At 33.3% G+C, this 18,915-nt stretch overlaps 2 protein-coding genes across 2 annotated transcripts in view; one reads left to right on the plus strand and one right to left on the minus strand.

Moving 5' to 3' along the window:
- The window catches only part of LOC149475969 (salivary endonuclease-like), a 28,580-nt gene extending 14,647 nt beyond the window's left edge, over nt 1-13,933 (minus strand). The window contains exons 1-4 of the mRNA XM_089713065.1: nt 13,823-13,933; nt 6,773-6,963; nt 5,467-5,612; nt 4,146-4,291 (exon numbers count right to left, since the gene is read on the minus strand). Of these exons, the coding sequence (XP_089569191.1) occupies nt 4,146-4,291; nt 5,467-5,612; nt 6,773-6,963; nt 13,823-13,880 (541 nt within the window). The 5' untranslated portion in view covers nt 13,881-13,933. The remainder of the gene's footprint in view (nt 1-4,145; nt 4,292-5,466; nt 5,613-6,772; nt 6,964-13,822) is intronic.
- A 3,223-nt stretch (nt 13,934-17,156) lies between these two features.
- LOC149475970 (uncharacterized) lies at nt 17,157-18,590 on the plus strand. The gene is made up of 2 exons (XM_089713180.1): nt 17,157-17,429; nt 18,423-18,590. Exons 1-2 carry the CDS (start codon nt 17,331-17,333, stop codon nt 18,534-18,536), a joined length of 213 nt encoding a protein of 70 aa, XP_089569306.1. The 5' UTR covers nt 17,157-17,330; the 3' UTR covers nt 18,537-18,590.
- Nucleotides 18,591-18,915: the final 325 nt, after the last annotated feature.

Genomic DNA, 18,915 nt, shown 5'->3' on the forward strand with positions numbered 1-18,915 from the left:
ATGTGAATGTGAATGTGAATGTGAATGTGAATGTGAATGTGAATGTGAATGTGAATGTGAATGTGAATGTGAATGTGAATGTGAATGTGAATGTGAATGTGAATGTGAATGTGAATGTGAATGTGAATGTGAATGTGAATGTGAATGTGAATGTGAATGTGAATGTGAATGTGAATGTGAATGTGAATGTGAATGTGAATGTGAATGTGAATGTGAATGTGAATGTGAATGTGAATAAGAATGTGAATGTGAATGTGAACATACACAAACACAAACACAAACACGAACACAAACACGAACAACGAACAACGAACAACGAACAACGAACAGCGAACAGCGAACAGCGAACAGCGAACAGCGAACAGCGAACAGCGAACAGCGAACAGCGAACAGCGAACAGCGAACAGCGAACAGCGAACAGCGAACAGCGAACAGCGAACAGCGAACAGCGAACAGCGAACAGCGAACAGCGAACAGCGAACAGCGAACAGCGAACAACGAACAACGAACAACGACCAATGTGAATGTGAATGTAAATGTGAATGTGAATGTGAATGTAAATGTGAATAAGAACGTGAATGTGAATGTGAACATACACAAACACAAACACAAACACGAACATGAAAACGAACAACGAACAACGAACAACGAACAACGAACAACGAACAACGAACAACGAACAACGAACAACGAACAACGAACAACGAACAACGAACAACGAACAACGAACAACGAACAACGAACAACGAACAGCGAACAGCGAACAGCGAACAGCGAACAGCGAACAGCGAACAGCGAACAGCGAACAGCGAACAGCGAACAGCGAACAGCGAACAGCGAACAGCGAACAGCGAACAGCGAACAGCGAACAGCGAACAGCGAACAGCGAACAGCGAACAGCGAACAGCGAACAGCGAACAGCGAACAGCGAACAGCGAACAGCGAACAGCGAACAGCGAACAGCGAACAGCGAACAGCGAACAGCGAACAGCGAACAACGAACAACGAACAACGACCAATGTGAATGTGAATGTAAATGTGAATGTGAATGTGAATGTGAATGTGAATGTGAATGTGAATGTGAATGTGAATGTGAATGTGAATGTGAATGTGAATGTGAATGTGAATGTGAATGTGAATGTGAATGTGAATGTGAATGTGAATGTGAATGTGAATAAGAACGTGAATGTGAATGTGAACATACACAAACACAAACACAAACACGAACATGAAAACGAACAACGAACAGCGAACAACGAACAACGAACAACGAACAACGAACAACGAACAACGAACAACGAACAACGAACAACGAACAACGAACAACGAACAACGAACAACGAACAACGAACAACGAACAACGAACAACGAACAACGAACAATGAACAACGAACAACGAACAACGAACAACGAACAACGACCAATGTGAATGTGAATGTGAATGTGAATGTGAATGTGAATGTGAATGTGAATGTGAATGTGAATGTGAATGTGAATGTGAATGTGAATAAGAACGTGAATGTGAATGTGAACATACACAAACACAAACACGAACATGAAAACGAACAACGAACAACGAACAACGAACAACGAACAACGAACAACGAACAACGAACAACGAACAACGAACAACGAACAACGAACAACGAACAACGAACAACGAACAACGAACAACGAACAACGAACAACGAACAACGAACAACGAACAACGAACAACGGTGAATGTGAATGTGAATGTGAATGTGAATGTGAATGTGAATGTGAATGTGAATGTGAATGTGAATGTGAATGTGAATGTGAATGTGAATGTGAATGTGAATGTGAATGTGAATGTGAATGTGAATGTGAATGTGAATGTGAATGTGAATGTGAATGTGAATGTGAATGTGAATGTGAATGTGAATGTGAATGTGAATGTGAATGTGAATGTGAATGTGAATGTGAATGTGAATGTGAATGTGAATGTGAATGTGAATGTGAATGTGAATGTGAATGTGAATGTGAATGTGAATGTGAATGTGAATGTGAATGTGAATGTGAATGTGAATAAGAATGTGAATGTGAATGTGAACATACACAAACACAAACACAAACACGAACACAAACACGAACAACGAACAACGAACAACGAACAACGAACAACGAACAGCGAACAGCGAACAGCGAACAGCGAACAGCGAACAGCGAACAGCGAACAGCGAACAGCGAACAGCGAACAGCGAACAGCGAACAGCGAACAGCGAACAGCGAACAGCGAACAGCGAACAGCGAACAGCGAACAGCGAACAGCGAACAGCGAACAGCGAACAACGAACAACGAACAACGACCAATGTGAATGTGAATGTAAATGTGAATGTGAATGTGAATGTAAATGTGAATAAGAACGTGAATGTGAATGTGAACATACACAAACACAAACACAAACACGAACATGAAAACGAAAAACGAACAACGAACAACGAACAACGAACAACGAACAACGAACAACGAACAACGAACAACGAACAACGAACAACGAACAACGAACAACGAACAGCGAACAGCGAACAGCGAACAGCGAACCTGATAGACGTTACTGATAGGTCGTTCACTTTCATTTAATATATCACTTAGATATATTCGACAACTTTAGTTTCTTTCATTCCCATTTTTACCCCTTTATACCTAGGTATAATAAATGGATGAACCGATTTTGATACACTTTATCTAAGAACCAGCGTCGGAAAAGCTGCCTAACAAAAAAACCGCATCTTATTCGGATTACCTATTAGCGTCGAGCTACGGTGAAACAAACAGATACACACACACACACATAGCGTTCAAACACTTATCACCGATCTTTTTGCGTCGGGGGTTAAAAATATAATACGACATAATTTAAAGGACATTTTATGTATAAAATTTAGCTAGAAGTAAGCATAATTCTAATTTGACCCCTCCCACCCTACTACCTCAGCTTAACCCCCACCCTTGGGGACTTTCCATATGATCACCTGGATATTTATAGAAATAACAGATAACTTACGTTTTATCGTACACTGTATAGTGTATCTACAATAGAATGCCTTAGCAAATGTTAGCCGTGAATAATTAAATGGTCATAACTTTTTTATTTACCAACCGATTGACATGAAATAAACACTAAATGTTAAATGAAGATTACCACAATATATTAGTGAAAACCGCATCTAAATCGGATAAGCCGTTTCTGAGATTAGCGTGCACAAACATACAGACAAACAGACAAAAATTTTTTTAACTACAGTTTTGGGTTTGGGATCGAGTTAATAATAACACCTGCTAATTTTTTTTTACGTATTTCCATTGTACAGACATCACTTTTCTAGAATTTTATTATATGTATTGAATTGATGATGATTGATGATGATTATGATTGATGATGATGATTGATTGATTGCTATAGGAATATTTCAGTAATTCATTCCATGATTATTTTTTTGTTTGTATGTTCAATATGATGACCTTTTGGTGCGATACACAATTTTTATCTAAATAGATTAGGTTAAAATGAAATTTAAAGTAAATTAGTCCAAGTTTTCACTTGGATTATTAATTCTGTGTTTTCATATTTGTGTTAATAAACTTTTCAAGTGAAACTTCTTTAGGCTCGTTGAGAGTATTTCAAGGTTGCGTCATGGAGTAAAGCGACGATTTCGGCATCTTTCATCTTCAACAGAACAATTTTCTCATTATTATTTACTTTATTAGTTACTAGCTGTGCCGCGCGGTTTCTATTACGGTTTCACTCGCATTACTCCGCTCCTGTTGGTCTTAGCATCACTACATAGTATAAAACAAAGTCGCTTTCTCTGTCCCTATGTCCCTTTGTATGCTTAAATCTTTAAAACTACGCAACGGATTTTGATGCGGTTTTTTTTAATAGATAGAGTGATTCAAGAGGAAGGTTTTAGTATATAATTTATTAGGTTTTAGACAAAGCGGGCGAAGCCGCGGGCGGTAAGCTAGTGATGATATATAGCCTATATTACTCGTTGATAATGTAGCTTTCGAATGGTGAAAGAATTTTTAAAATCGGTCCAGTAGTTTACGAGCCTATTCATTACAATCAAACAAACAAACAAAGTTTTCCTCTTTATAATATTAGTGTAGATTAAATAATTACCATAAAAAGAAGGTCTTCTTACTCCGACTTGCTTAAAATTACTCATTGGTGTTAACTCATGTTTCACATACACAGGTGTGTACAGTTCTTTATCGAAGCATATTTCATACAATGTGTGGAATGTTCCGGATATGTTGTAGCCCGTTCTGAAAAATATTGAATTAAAAGTTACAGTTAAAATAATAATAGTTTTTAAAATGTTTTTAAAAAATGTGTGCGTGTACTAGTGTACACACGTAAGAAATGAAACTTCTTTGTGACCTTATTTTTCAAAATTAATTTACTAGGTATATGCAACTACAGGAATACGTCGAATCACACACACACACACACACATCACACCTAACTTGCCAAGTTGGTGTGAAAGGGATAAAAAAACATACAGGCGTCATTCCATGTCATATTTTCTTGTTACAAGTTAATGTTCATACTGAAATCTCCAGTGTATTAGATATAAGCTTCTTGAGATATTCTTTTGCAATTTTCTGTCAAACTTATTATGACCGTAAACTGCGAAGAAGTTGTAGGTACCTATTTCATTTTTCATGTAGAAAAATGCAACCTATCTATAGTTTCTTTAAAATGAGATTATCGTAAACAATTAAAACAATTTAACTATTACTTTTTAAAAGTTTTAATAATTTTGCGATGTATTTATTTAGGTATCGACTATCGAGTGCAATAACTTTTTAATCAACCTAATATTATACGCGATTAAAAAATACACAACTCCTTGTTTGTTTGCGTTAAGTCAGCTCCTTAAGCAGCTACCTACTGAAAACTCTAAATACATTAGAATTGTTGCGTTATCAAAATACCTATTTTCCATAACGAATTATTTATAAGACTCAAATGTAACTTATTTCACTAATTATGATTATAAATTCTCGATAAATCGCTGATCACATGGGATGGTGAGATGCCATCTTACTTTCAAGAGTTTGAGAATTGTGTGCGTGTGTGCCGTTTTTGGTCGATCGAATGTTGTGTTGGTAACCTATTTACACTTTTTTATTTTACTTGTATCTATACTTAATATATTATAAAAATTGTTTGTTTGTTTGTTTGAACGCGCTAATCTCAAGAACTATGTCCGATTTGAAAAAGTTTTTAGGTGTTAGATAGCCCATGTATCGAGAAAGGCCATAGCCCATAGGTAGTATCTAATCTGTGCCATAGGCCATATATCATCACGCTAAGACCAACAGGACCGGAGCCACGCTGGTAAAACCGCGGGGCGCAGCTAGTAATATATATTTGCGGATTAGTGCTCCTTTTTTACCCTTTGTATATGTAACCCTAAAAATTATCACTTATCTACCTGTAAATCTTGTTCCTTCCATGGCAATATCTATTAGTTTCATCTTCACTGAACCACGGCGGCCCTGTGCATTTGATATCTTTTATTTCTCCAATCCAATCTATCTCGCGGGATCTAAATAATTTGTCCGACACACATTTTACGTTCTGAAATTAATAATTTAAAACTATTTAAACATTATATTGATTTTTGTGAATATTTTACTGTATTAATTATTCGAGTAGTCAATTATAATATTTTACATTTTTTGGAAATTCAAACAAGTAACTAATATATCATTTTATAAGTAAAAATGTTGTGTGGTTTTATGAAACCACGGTAAAAGTGAAACTGTTCGAACGGTTCCGAACACTGCTTTGTGTAGCGCACTCAGCACTGTAGCGCATGTCGCGTGACGGTCGGCTGCCGAGTAGGTATACCTACTCGGCAGCCGCGATACACGCGACATGCGCTACACAGACCAAAAAGTTTGAGACGATGTAATAAAAGTTTCACTTTAATAAATAATTATTAAGTGAAAAGAAACATATTTTATAACGTAGAGTTAGGGAATATTTTTATTAGGTATCATCTCCTTACTAATAAATTAAGTATGAATATACCAGGTATCAATAACTAGGTAGAACTAAATTTTATAAAAACGTAGTGAATAATTGAAACTAAATTATTAAAAAAATATATTGTAAAGTGTAGGTATATTCCATTTTATTTATAGACTACAGGCCCGTGTTGAAAAAATTATGGGTCATTTGACCCACCACCTGACCTATCTAGAACGATATAAGAGCATAAAATAATAAGATTCAGCACTATGACGTCACTTGTAAGCTGTCCACCTGAGTGCAGATGAGAATTCGAAGGTTGAGGTAGAGATTTTCTCCCCTTGTCTCCATGATTTTTGTACGGCGTTGCGGAATAATTGATTAAAAGTAGTATAGAAATAGTATGACACAGATGCCGTACAAAATTAAATGACCAAATTTACCCCGGTAACTGTCGAAAAATAAAAATAAATTCCGACTTTGTGGACCACCATTTTTGTACGGCATCTGTGTCATACTATTTCTATACTGCTTTTAAGCCATTATTCCGCAACGCCGTACAAAAATCATGGAGACAAGGGGAGAAAATCTCTACCTGAACCTTCGAATTCTCATCTGCACTCAGGTGGACAGCTTACAAGTGACGTCATAGTGCTGAATCTTATTATTTTATGCTCTTATATCATTCTAGATAGGTCAGGTGGTGGGTCAAATGACCCATAATTTTTTCAACATGGGCCTGTAGTCTATTATTTTTAACTTACCAATAAATCAAAATCCGTTGTTGTATTTCCCAAAACAATGGATATTTTGCGTCCCGGACAGGCGACTTGCAAAGTTTCGAAACGACGCAGCAAAATGTCACCCGACTGTGTGTTTGGCGCCAAAAATTTGTTTTTTAATAAATAAACTGGCGATGGCGTTGAGAAATCATTTTTTAATGATAAAGTACAACCTGGAATAATGTAATTATTTTATTAATAGTTGAACAATAATAATGTCTTATTTCGTAAATTAATTCATATACAGGGTGTCCCACTATTGGTATACTAAGCGCGAAGGAACTAGTAGTTTTGCATACACTGATCACGTAAAAAATACTTAAACAACAAAATTACGTCAAAATTTTTTTGCTAAATTTTTCCTGAAAATCCATGTTTTCTTCTCTAGCTTCGGGCAGCCGTCATATACCGCTTCTCTAATGTGAGCATTTTGTCTATGAAAACATAATCTTAAACGATAGCTCACGTGCTGGTGGTAAAGTTGGGCGGGTTTCTTGTCATGGGTGTACCCATAGACTTTTAAGAATTCATCTATTTGAAAAAAAAATGGGTCTGGAATTTTTTAAGTATTTTTTACGTACTCAGCGTATCAAATCTATAACTTCCTTTGAGCTTAGTATACCAACAGTGGGACACCCTGTATAATAAAACTTTATTTAAATACATATAACTAATAATTATAATTTATATTATTGTTTTTTTTAAAGACTATACTTACTTAGTTAATCATTTATAAATTACAAAGGAGTTAAGTAATCTATTTTATTATTTAGGTTTCAAATCTAACGGTGCATTTACTTACAACAATCTCAAATTATTTCAGTGTAAACTGGCGTAGAGCATTCTTTCGTTGTTCTTAGTGCGTTCGAAAAGATTCTATACTATGGCCTATGCATTATGCAATGTTCTCATGAACAACACTGAATACGAGTTTGTTTACACTAAAAGATCACGAAAGAATGCTCTTGCAGAAAGTCTTGCTCTAACTTTAGCTCTATGTTCGTTTAATGTAAATGCACTGTAATAATCTAACAATGTAATAACGTAATTTTAAGAGCTTATTCTTCCCTTATAATTCGTTGATTATTGTTTAACTATGACAAGGCATTTATAAAATAAGCTGGTTTGACCTGAGATAAAAACAACAAAATACGGTCATATTTAATTTCTTCTATGACATAGGCATTATCTATTTCATATTTTTATCAAACATTGATATTATTTATTAATTTCTCTGCATGAATTAATATTATCATTGCTTATAGTGAAGTCCCATATCCCCTAGTGGGGTAAGGGGCAGATGCATTATATACATCTGTTTCACTGATCGACTTTCTTTAGGGACAAGTTATAGGTGATCAGCCTTCTGTGTCCTGCCAGACCGAGACATTTTTTTTCTTCGTCTCTACCGGGAATCGAACCCAGGACCCCTCGGTGCTATGCGCACGCGTCAACCATTGTACCAAGGAGGCGGTCATTGCTTACAAATAAAATATTCCATCTACACAAATATTAGTGAAGTCATTTCGAAGAAAGTATGCATCCTACGCAAATACTACTGAACTAATTACAATGAAATTTAGCACACATACACATATAACTTGGATTAACACATAGGATAGTTTTTATCCCGGAAATCCCACGGGAACGGGAACAATGCGGGTTTTTCTTTGAAAACGCGGACGAAGCCGCGAGCGAAAACCTAGTATAACATAATACACATTATTTCATGAATATGCGTCATATTATTATTTATCATTATAACAAAACTATACTTAAGGCTGCAGTCTAGCAAAATTGCGTTTTCAACAAGTTATTTGACAATTTTTTCCCGGCTAATGAAATGATAAACTGAATTTTTTTTTTCTTGTTTATCAATAAGTGTTATATACGCAATGCGCGTGAATTTTTTCACATTTATAAAGTTACTTTATGTTACTTTAATCAGGCCTTCAAGATAAGTCTCTTTCCCCCAAAGACATTTCGAGCTAAGTTTGTGCACTCACTACGTTGCAACCGATTACAATTTACACAATCTGATCAGCGCATTATTATCCTTATATAGTCTTTATTAAAAACTGCTGAATACAATTGCCGAAAAACTTATGATTTTCTTAATTAGAACGTTATAAATTCATTAAATTTCCCATTTTTTGCCTTACAAAATCTATTGATAAATACTGCTAAAAGTTATTTTTTCCATTAATTTATTCGAGTTGGTTGAAGACCAATGAGTATTAATCCTTTAAAAAACATTTTTTTTGAATTTTGATAATTCTTTAAATATTAAAAAAATATTTAAAATAATTAGGAAAAATCCTAGCGAATTTCTTTAGTCGCGCTCCTTGGGCCGGAGCGTTCTGACGTGTGCTCTACGCTCGATTTTCCTTTATACCGAAGTGAAAGTTGCTCTACTTCATTAAATTTAATATTTTTGTTAATTGATTATTTTTATCTTAGTTTTGTGCAAATATTCGTATTTTTAAACATTTGATTTCGATATGAAAAATAAACGAAAAAAATACGCGTGTAACTACATACTAGAAAAAAAATTATCTTCGAACATAAAGTTAATGACACCAAATAGATTGCAAAGGTGATTGGCAACAATTTCTTTATTTTACGGGGTGTCAGTAAAGGGATGTATATTTCTTTAAAACTAAAGTAAGCTCATAAATTTTCTTATAATATAATTTTTTTGAAGTACCAAAAATGTTTATTTTTGGTTTGAGAAATACGAAATATAATATAAACTTGTATTGAGAACTTGAACTTCCCAAGTTCATCCGGGGAAATCCCCATACGGGGAAAATGATTTGTTTACTCCAAAATTGATCCGAGGTGTTTTAATTTTTTCTTCTAGTCATTTTCAACGTAGCGGCATGTTGTTTGATTATTAATTTTGTAACTTAAATACAGGATGTTGGTTTTATATTCTGATCTTACAGACGCGCTGACAAATTTAGTCCGCCATTTCTAGTTTAGTCTACCAACTCTAAGTACCAATATTAAAACGAATGGATTATCATCACATCATCAAAACTCAGATGTAATGGAAGATCACAATAACATAGAAAATTCAGTGGGTGTTGAGAACTAAACAAACAGAAGTAACAGAGACGCGAAGAATAAAAAAAGAGGACGAAAACGATAATTCGTTGATGCTTTCCCTTTTCGACGTATTGTTAGGGTACATCACCAATCTGCAAAAAACAAAACTGATGATTCCGAATTGCTGATTAAAAATGAAAAACAAATAATCGACAACAGTGGTGAAAATTTGCTGATCACAATGAAACATCCTTCAGAGGTAGCAGATTTACTCATTTCAAATGTATCGGTGAACAGCGTAAAGGAGAGGAGGACAGGAAAACATTATGAATGTGGATGGTGGATTGTATACAGGGTGTAATCGATAAGTATGTGCAGGCGATTATGACGTTATTATTGCAGGTATCAAAAAACTTAAAACTGATATCGAAATTACTTTACCTAATGAGCAAAATGACAATAATAACTTTTTAAAAGTATAACGAGAAATATCTAAAAAATTTACTTTATACACTCCCATATCAAAAAGGGAAAATGGGACTAGTAGAAGTTAAATGTCTAATTCCGGCAAAAGACATGAATGCGGAAGATGCGGTTAAAAAAAATTTAATATTTGAAATACAATGCAAAAAATAACACTTTTGTCATAGATAAGAATCATGACTATTTTTTCTAAATTCAGGGACAATTAAACGTTGCAGAAGCAGAAGTCTGCTTATTTGCTGTTTGGACTGGAGTGAATAATTCGTTAAAAATAGAATATATAAAAAAGTATGTAACGTTTAGGCAAAATAAAATGATGGACCATTATCAAGATTTTACATAAATTGCCTACTGTCAGAATTGATTGATTCGAGACTTCAGCATTCGATGCCCATCAAGGACCCATCCTATATCATTCAAGCGATTGAAAAAAAAGAGATAAATCCAGTGCAACCGATAAAGCATCAGAATGCTAGCAAAAAATTTATTAGGTTTATCAATATAAATAAATAAATAAATATTATAGGACATTATTACACAAATCGACCTAGTCCCACAGTAAGCTCAATTAAGGCTTGTGTTGTGGGTACTAGGCGACGATAAATATAATATTTAATAAATACATATATAGATAATAACACCCAGACCCAAGAACAAATAATTGAGTTCATCACACAAATATTTGCCCTGACCGGGGATCGAACCCGGGACCGTGGGCTCAGTAGGTAGTTACTTTACCACTGCGCCAACCGCGTCGTCAATAAATCTATATATTACACATATAGTCTGTCCACTATAAGAATTGCTTTTTGACAGCTCGACGGGTGATACCAGAAGTGATGTTCAAAAGATTATCGATTGTGATACCATTTCAATTATAAATTCAAAATATTATCATAATTCGAATCAGGTACGTAAATAATAATTACAACGTAAACGTACTAATAAGATATGTAATAATAAGACCACATATCTATGCATTGTATGTTAAAACTAAACTAAACTAATATTTTATTATTTATTGGTTTCTATCTTACAATTTGGTTGTCTTTACGTTTAAATTATATAACATAATAGAAGAGTTTTTCTGTATCGGATATATTTTACAGAGTATTTCTATCGATTATTATAATCTATCGACCCATCATTGAATAATTCTGTGTAGACATCACTAAGTGGGCGGGACCTGTCCATGAAGAACGATAATTATTTGTATGACATTTTAACATAGACAATACAATCCTTCATAGGCGTGAAGCTGTCAAAAAGCAAATAATATAATGGACAGAGTATAATATAATAAATCTGTAGAAGACGCGAAGACTGACATCCGCGCGGACGGAGTCGCGGGCGGAAGCTAGTCAGAAATAAATATCTTTTGTTTTCATTTAACACAAACATTACATTTTTTTTATTATATACATAATTTGTTTGTCCGTTTTATTAGTTAAACTGAATAACTTTCACTAAGAAACTTAGGTCGAAAAAAATGTATAGAGTTCTGCATTTTGTATGGAAAGCTTATTTTTTTTTTATATTTCGTCCAAATTTCTTTGTAAAAGTTGATCAGTTATATAAACATGAAGTTGAAGATATCAATAGAAAGTATTCGCAAATATTGTGTACTGATAAAAAAAATCACCCGGTGTAATTTTCACGAAAATTGTTTCAAATTGTCATTTTTGGTACTTATTACGAATATTAAATTATGCATACGAATGATTTAATTTTTAAAAATTAAGTGGAGCAACTTTCCCTTAGTACATTTGTATTATTTACATATAGGATGACAGGATGCATTTGTTTGCACTACTAGACCAAGCCCTTAATAGATATTATTACCTTATGTGGTATACGATGTTCTATTATTTTGTATTGACATTTGTATTGATAATAAAAATAAAAATCATTTATTTGTTTCATAACACAGTGTAGTACAATAAGTTTGAATACAGTAAAAATTGCATATTAAAATAACGGGCACGTAATAGAGATGCACTAGTCCCCACACTAGGATCCCCTGTGTTGTGGGAAACTAGTCTCTTCCGTTGTTACAGAAATATATTTTGATTTTTTTTTTTTTTTTTTTTTAATTTAAGACTATTAATTATTATACATTGCAGTGTAAGAAGTACTTATAAAGAAACAAAAATAAAATACTTAACAAACTCCAGTGTATGAGTGAGTGAGTGTGCGTGTGTGTGTGTGAGTGTGTGTGTGTGTGTGTGTGTGTGTGTGTGTGTGTGTGTGTGTGTGTGTTTTATTTTTCACTGACAAGCAAAGCTTCAGTTTCACTATAATTTAAGTTAAGTAAAAATTGTTCTAATTTCTTTTTAAAAATATATATTGATGCATTTACTATATTTACATTTAATCTTTTAATAAACTTATTGTAGAGGAAAGGGCCCCTATAACTATAAAAACGTTTGACAAAATAGGTATTACATTTCGGAAGCGTGAAATTGACTCGTCTTGGGGCTCTTGATATTGGTGCAAAGGTTTGCTTTGACATTTTGTGAAACTTTTGTGCAGTAGCCAGAATGTAAAGTTGACGGACTGACAGAACTTTTGCGTCGGCGTATAGTGCAGAAGTAGCGTACCGAAAAGGTTTCTTGTAAGCAACTTTGAGTATTGCCCGTTGAGCGCGCTCAATTTTAAGCATCAGGGTGAGACCACCGCCTCCCCAGACTGAAATGCAATAAGAAATAATGGATTCGCAGAGTGCTTTGTAAACTAGTTTTATTGTATGGGCATCGGCAACTGAACGTAATTTTTTAAATATGTGTATAAGCTTTCTAATCCTGGAGGACAGTGTATTTATCTGAGGTTCCCAGGAAAGTTTGGAATCAATAATGACTCCTAAATATTTGATTTCGTTAACTTCTACAATAATATGAACAATATCTAATTTACATAATAAACAACTTTTTAATTACACGTTATATAACTTATTAACAGTAAGTAACTATATATAATATAAATTTAAAATAATATTAATAACATTTTATGAAATAAATCCAAAATTGCATTAAAATCGGTTAATCTTTGTAACTGAAACAAACGACGGAACAAGGTTCTATACCTACACAAAAAAGTATACAAGGAAAAACAAATAGTGGAAATAATTTCTCTTTTTTAATTCAAAGCCATCGTTTAATTATAAGACCCTGATTAAATAACATTTAAATAACAATTATTTTTAATTAAATATCTACTTAACCCATGACTTAACCGTATTTTTTTTCCAAATATTTTAACATGCAAGCATTATCAAATAAAATGGAATTATTCATAATTATTAAGTTACTTATATAATACAGTAATTATAAATAGGTACGCAATATTTATTAATTATGAAAATATAAAAGCTTTGTCCTGACTTCCTGGCCTGCAAAAAAACGCGCGCTTTCTCCACTGTCAAAATCCATACGTCACTGGCCACTGGCTGGATAGGATGCGCGCGTAAAAAAAATACAGATAATTAAAAAAAAAACTTACCTCCATACACTTCGTTCACGATTTTTATCAACATCAACAAGACAACACAGTATTTCATGATTGAGCACGCCAACGTTGTCTGGCAAGCAAACCGCGAACACTGAACACTACAAATTATTGTATTAAGACCTAACGGTGTTTGTGACGTATGCATGTTTTACGATTCAGCGTATAGTCGCGCGCAAAAGTGTATTCAGTTTTATAATAAATTATTACACTGTTAGACTACGTACTTCGAATGATGGATAATTTTCCTTCCCTTATAGATATGGTATTTAAAGAAAACTTACACGTAAACACTCGTATTATTCAATAGTAAATTCTACGTCATAATAAATAAAAACCTTTGGTAAAAACATAAATCTAAAATCATTTACGAATAAAAATTAACAATATAAAAAGAGCATCAAAATTTACTATTTAACATTAATATTAAATTACATATATATTAAAAGGATGAAGAAAGTGGTTTGCCTGGAAGATATCGCTTTCAAAAATGAGACCCCTATATACTTACACCCATATGCTTCACACATACGTTTAATAGGCATATAAGCATAATATATTTATATAAAACATATTTATACTGTGTATTTATATTACAATCACGTCGAGTGTAACGAAATGCAGAATAAAATAAATCACTTATATCAAAGATTGTACGCTTTAATTCCAAATTTTTAACATTTAGATAGTGATAATTATTGAGAAATACGAGAAATACATTAGTACAGATAATATATTACTATATGGGCCAATGAGATTACGTCACTGCTTAGTCACTTATAATCTATCGAATATAACACTATGCACCTTTACTAGATTAATTATGTTTACATTTCCATAAATGTATCAAGGTGTCGAGTTTCTTGTTAGTTTTTAGCTCAGTCTAAAGACAGATAATTACAAGACAAAGATTCATAATAAAAAATAATTTGGAAAATCCAAAAGTGCACGCCTCATAATTTTTTTTTAATAAATATTTATTAATTATTATTTTTGTTTATTTAATAACAATTAAACCACATCGAATCAGACCCTGAAAAATGAAAGGGTTCTATTCCTGAGCATACTCAAGCGTAAGAGAAAAAAAAAGACTCGATTAGTAAAGTATTTCGGTCGCTATCGTGTTAACAAGAAAAAGGATCCGCACATACAGACACACGGACGTCCAAGACAGAACTTTTTTAAACTGTTTTTTAACTAGTTTAAATTACAAAAATGACATCAAAAATATCATGAACGTTAAAAATAGTGTTTTTTCTTAATATGTGTGTGTATGTATTATCTTACAAGTGCAATGTATGATACATAAAGACATTTTAAGTTTGAAAAATCAGATGTTTTGCGCGAAGTGACAGTAGTACCCACCTCAACGCTTCGCTTATGAGGCGTGCAATATATTATATTATTATATAGACTCTTCAAAAGATATTGTAAACATTAAACATATGATAACGTAAGATAGGGGTCTTTAAGTGCTCTTTAAAATCTTTTTATTACAGAAAACTCGATATTACAATATTAAAAATTGTGACAAATAGAAAAATTATTATTTGTGATATATTTTGTACTAATCTTCAAAATAAAACCTTCTGTTTAATTTAATAAATTATTTTGTCTCTATAATGCTTTAGTCACCGAGAGTACAAGACAAAGAGCTAAGATTATTTTTAGCCGCGTAGAATGTGTGCGAATAAAACAGCTTTTATAAATAGGTATTATAAGTTTAGTAATTTACCTTTTTTGGAAGCCCAGTAAGGGTGCAACTATTTGTATTGTATGCATCATTTTATGTTATGACAGTAGAGACTTTGGTGACCTTCCCGATGGTACATAAGCTTTTCAGTGAACATAGCCACATAATATTATTTTATGCTTTATACGGTACTAGCTAGTAGCTGCTCCGCGCGGTTTCACCCCCGTGGCTCCACTCCTGTTGCCCGTAGCGTGATGAAATATAGCCTATAACCTTCCTCGATAAATGGGCTATCTAACACCGAAAGAATTTTTCAAATCGGACCAGTAGTTCCCGAGATTAGTGCGTTCAAACAAACAAACAAACAAACAAACTCTTCAGCTTTATAATATTAGTATAGATACCGTAACAGATATTTATTTAATCGTTCTATTTGTTCCTACTACAGGGACACAAATATCTTATTAGTGTTCAAGCCAAATTAGGAAAAAATATTATTTTACTAATATTATTAAGCTGAAGAGTTTGTTTGTTTGTTTGAACGCGCTAATCTCGGGAACTACTGGTTCGATTTGAAAAATTCTTTCGGTGTTTGATAGCCCATTTATCGAGGAAGGTTTATAGGCTATATAACATCACTCTACGGCCAACAGGAGTGGAGCTACGGGGGGTGAAACCGCGCGGAGCAGCTAGTTATTTTATAAACCTTGTCTTTGAAACATTTCAAAATAATACGAATTGTCTATAAAATTAGGTTTTCACAGTTAGTCAAAAAGGGGAAAACTTAAAACACTGTAGAAACTGCATAGTCATACATAATTTATGCAAGCCCTTTTTGTGATAACGAATTTATGAATGTGTCATGTGAAACATTGACCTTAATATGTGTGTAGAGACGGTAGAGACAATGAATACTTAGTAATTAAATGAACACTTTTTATACACATTAATTAATTATTATAATACTCATTATTTATTAATTATAATACGAAATTACTGTGTATAAAAAAGGGATATATGTTTCAGATGGCGCTGCCGCGGCCGTCGCAGTAGTGTTTAAAAAATGCGCCGTAAGTTCCGGGAATTTCAACATTTACCAAAAAAAAATAGGTAAACGAGAAGTAGTGAGATATCAACGTCGCCTCCTTGAACCCACCGACCATGCTGCAGCCTGCAAACGGCTAAGCTTTCTCAGTGGTGTAGACGTTTCTTGGCGATATGATATGTTCCTCTTCCTTTTCTTTACAATGTTTAAGGATTGTACTGATTTAATCCGTCAGTCCTCGGATCACAGACACAATAGAAAATCTATTGTGTCTCGGCCCGATCGGGCCGCTCGGTGGTCAATGGGTTAAATCGTAATAGCTTTCCGCGGCCGGTGCGACGGCTTTCCAACTGGCGTGGTCAAACAGATTCAAAATTCTAATAGATATGAGATGTTTCATCGTGGTAAAAACTAAAAAGTAATCTAGGTAAATCCTTCTCTAGCCACTATTATCAGCAGCAGAAATCATACCATATAATCGCACCGTCGCTACGTTGAAGAAGTTATGGATAAGCATCAAAAATGACGGCCAATTAAACTTTTAGGTACCCTCCACTATCGTGATTGCCTCAACTCGCCTAACTTTGGCCATTGTGAAGAGGGTCCATTAAGTGGCTGTATGTTGCCATTACAAAAATAAATAAAAAATAAAATGTCACCTGTCAGATGTCAAATAAAAAAAAATTGTTGCTGAACAGTTGTAAGGTTATGTTTTGTAAATATAGAGGAAATTGAATTAAATTACTACTTCTAAGAAATTTATAATGACGATAAAACCACGCGAAAAGATCGATAATGAAGATGACCCCGTGGAAACCATGTTGAAGAAGGCTGGTTGTCTAGATTTACATTATAAAGTTCAGGTAAATTATTATTTAGTTTTCCTTACACTATAATTGTGAAATGAAGTCAAATTATAAGTGAAGGCTCTTATTATGACCAATTAATTATATCCTAATTCATTAACTCTTTAGTTATTGATATAGTACATTTCTTTCGGTTAATATTCAACATTGTTGTCGCGAAAGAATTCCAACCAATACCCGCGGCCCCATCATTAAAGCGGCTCGACGGAACACAGTGGAGTTTTAGTCGGTAAGAATCCGACATAACCCACGGCTCCTTCCCCGGGAGTCATGGGTATCTTTGGAAGATTTCCCCACTTAAAAAAAAGGATATAAAATTGTTTGAACATACGAAATGTTAACATAGAGGATGATTTAGCCCTTCTTTTCATTTACTGGACAAATATCATTTATTTTGAATATGGTTATTTATTATTAATTTAATTTCCTAATAAGTTAAAAAAGTGATTTAGATGAAAAGGTGTTGTAACTGATAAAGTGTTGGAATACTCAACTGGTACATAATGTTATTACTTATTACAATCTTTAGTATTCTAATTTCTGAGTAAATATTTCAATAGAATTCAGTTTGTGTGCTGCTGCTCAAATTTGGGATAAACTTAATCATAATATGGATTTCTGATAAATAAAAACAAACAACCAACCAAAAAATCAAGCAAGATTTCAGTAATATAATTTGTCATGAAGTATGAAAACTAAATTCTGTTTTCTTTTCATGCTTCCATCACTTATTTAATTTACCTATAGGTGTAAAGAAAATAAAATAAATCAATCTTTACTATTAGTATAGAGCTGAAGAGTTTGTTTGTTTGAATGTCCTAATCTCAGGAACTACTGGTCCGATTTGAAAAATTCTTTCGGTGTTAGATAGCCCATTTATCGAGGAAGGCTATAGCTATATATCATCACGCTAAGACCAACAGGAGCGGAGTAATGCGGGTAAAACCGCAGGGCACCGCTAGTTTTTTATATGTATGTTTTTGTTTTCAGGAATGTATAGCAACTACCAAAGACTGGAGGCAATGTCAGACAGAAGTAAATGATTTCAGAGATTGTATAACAAAACACAAACAAGAAGAAATGCAGGCGAAACTAGGGAAATAAGTTTATTTGTTATTTATTTATAGTGATATTTGTTTAGTAAATGGTTTAGTTAAATGCAGTGGTTTTATTTCATAATAGTTGTAAACTGAATTAATGTTTCTAAGTATACTTACATTAAAGGTAAAGAATATCTTTATTTTACAACCCAGCTAAAATTGTTTAAAAGGTTAATTAAATACATTCAATTTTCCATTATTTTGGTAATAATTACTAATTAGTAATAAAAAGTATAAATATAATAAATTTATGTCATAAAAAAGGAAAAGATCGAAAGTATAGTAACAAATACTGAAAAGGATTATAAAATTGTTTTGTCTTCCTAAAAGATTTCTATCTATGTGATATCTATGAGCCTTTATTTATCTGGAATTAAAAAAAA

The sequence above is a fragment of the Colias philodice genome, chromosome 29, assembly GCF_061535455.1.
Source record: "Colias philodice isolate Cphi_HAF_F1 chromosome 29, ilColPhil1 Martin Lab GWU primary, whole genome shotgun sequence".
NCBI classification, from domain to species: domain Eukaryota; kingdom Metazoa; phylum Arthropoda; class Insecta; order Lepidoptera; family Pieridae; genus Colias; species Colias philodice.

What these genes read in the sequence shown, in the direction of transcription:
- LOC149475970 (XM_089713180.1), top strand. Translation starts at nt 17,331, where the DNA reads ATGACGATAAAACCACGCGAAAAGATCGATAATGAAGATGACCCCGTG. An exon ending in ATTTACATTATAAAGTTCAG is followed by an intron (nt 17,430 to 18,422) that starts GTAAATTATTAT and finishes TTTTGTTTTCAG; the next exon opens with GAATGTATAGCAACTACCAA.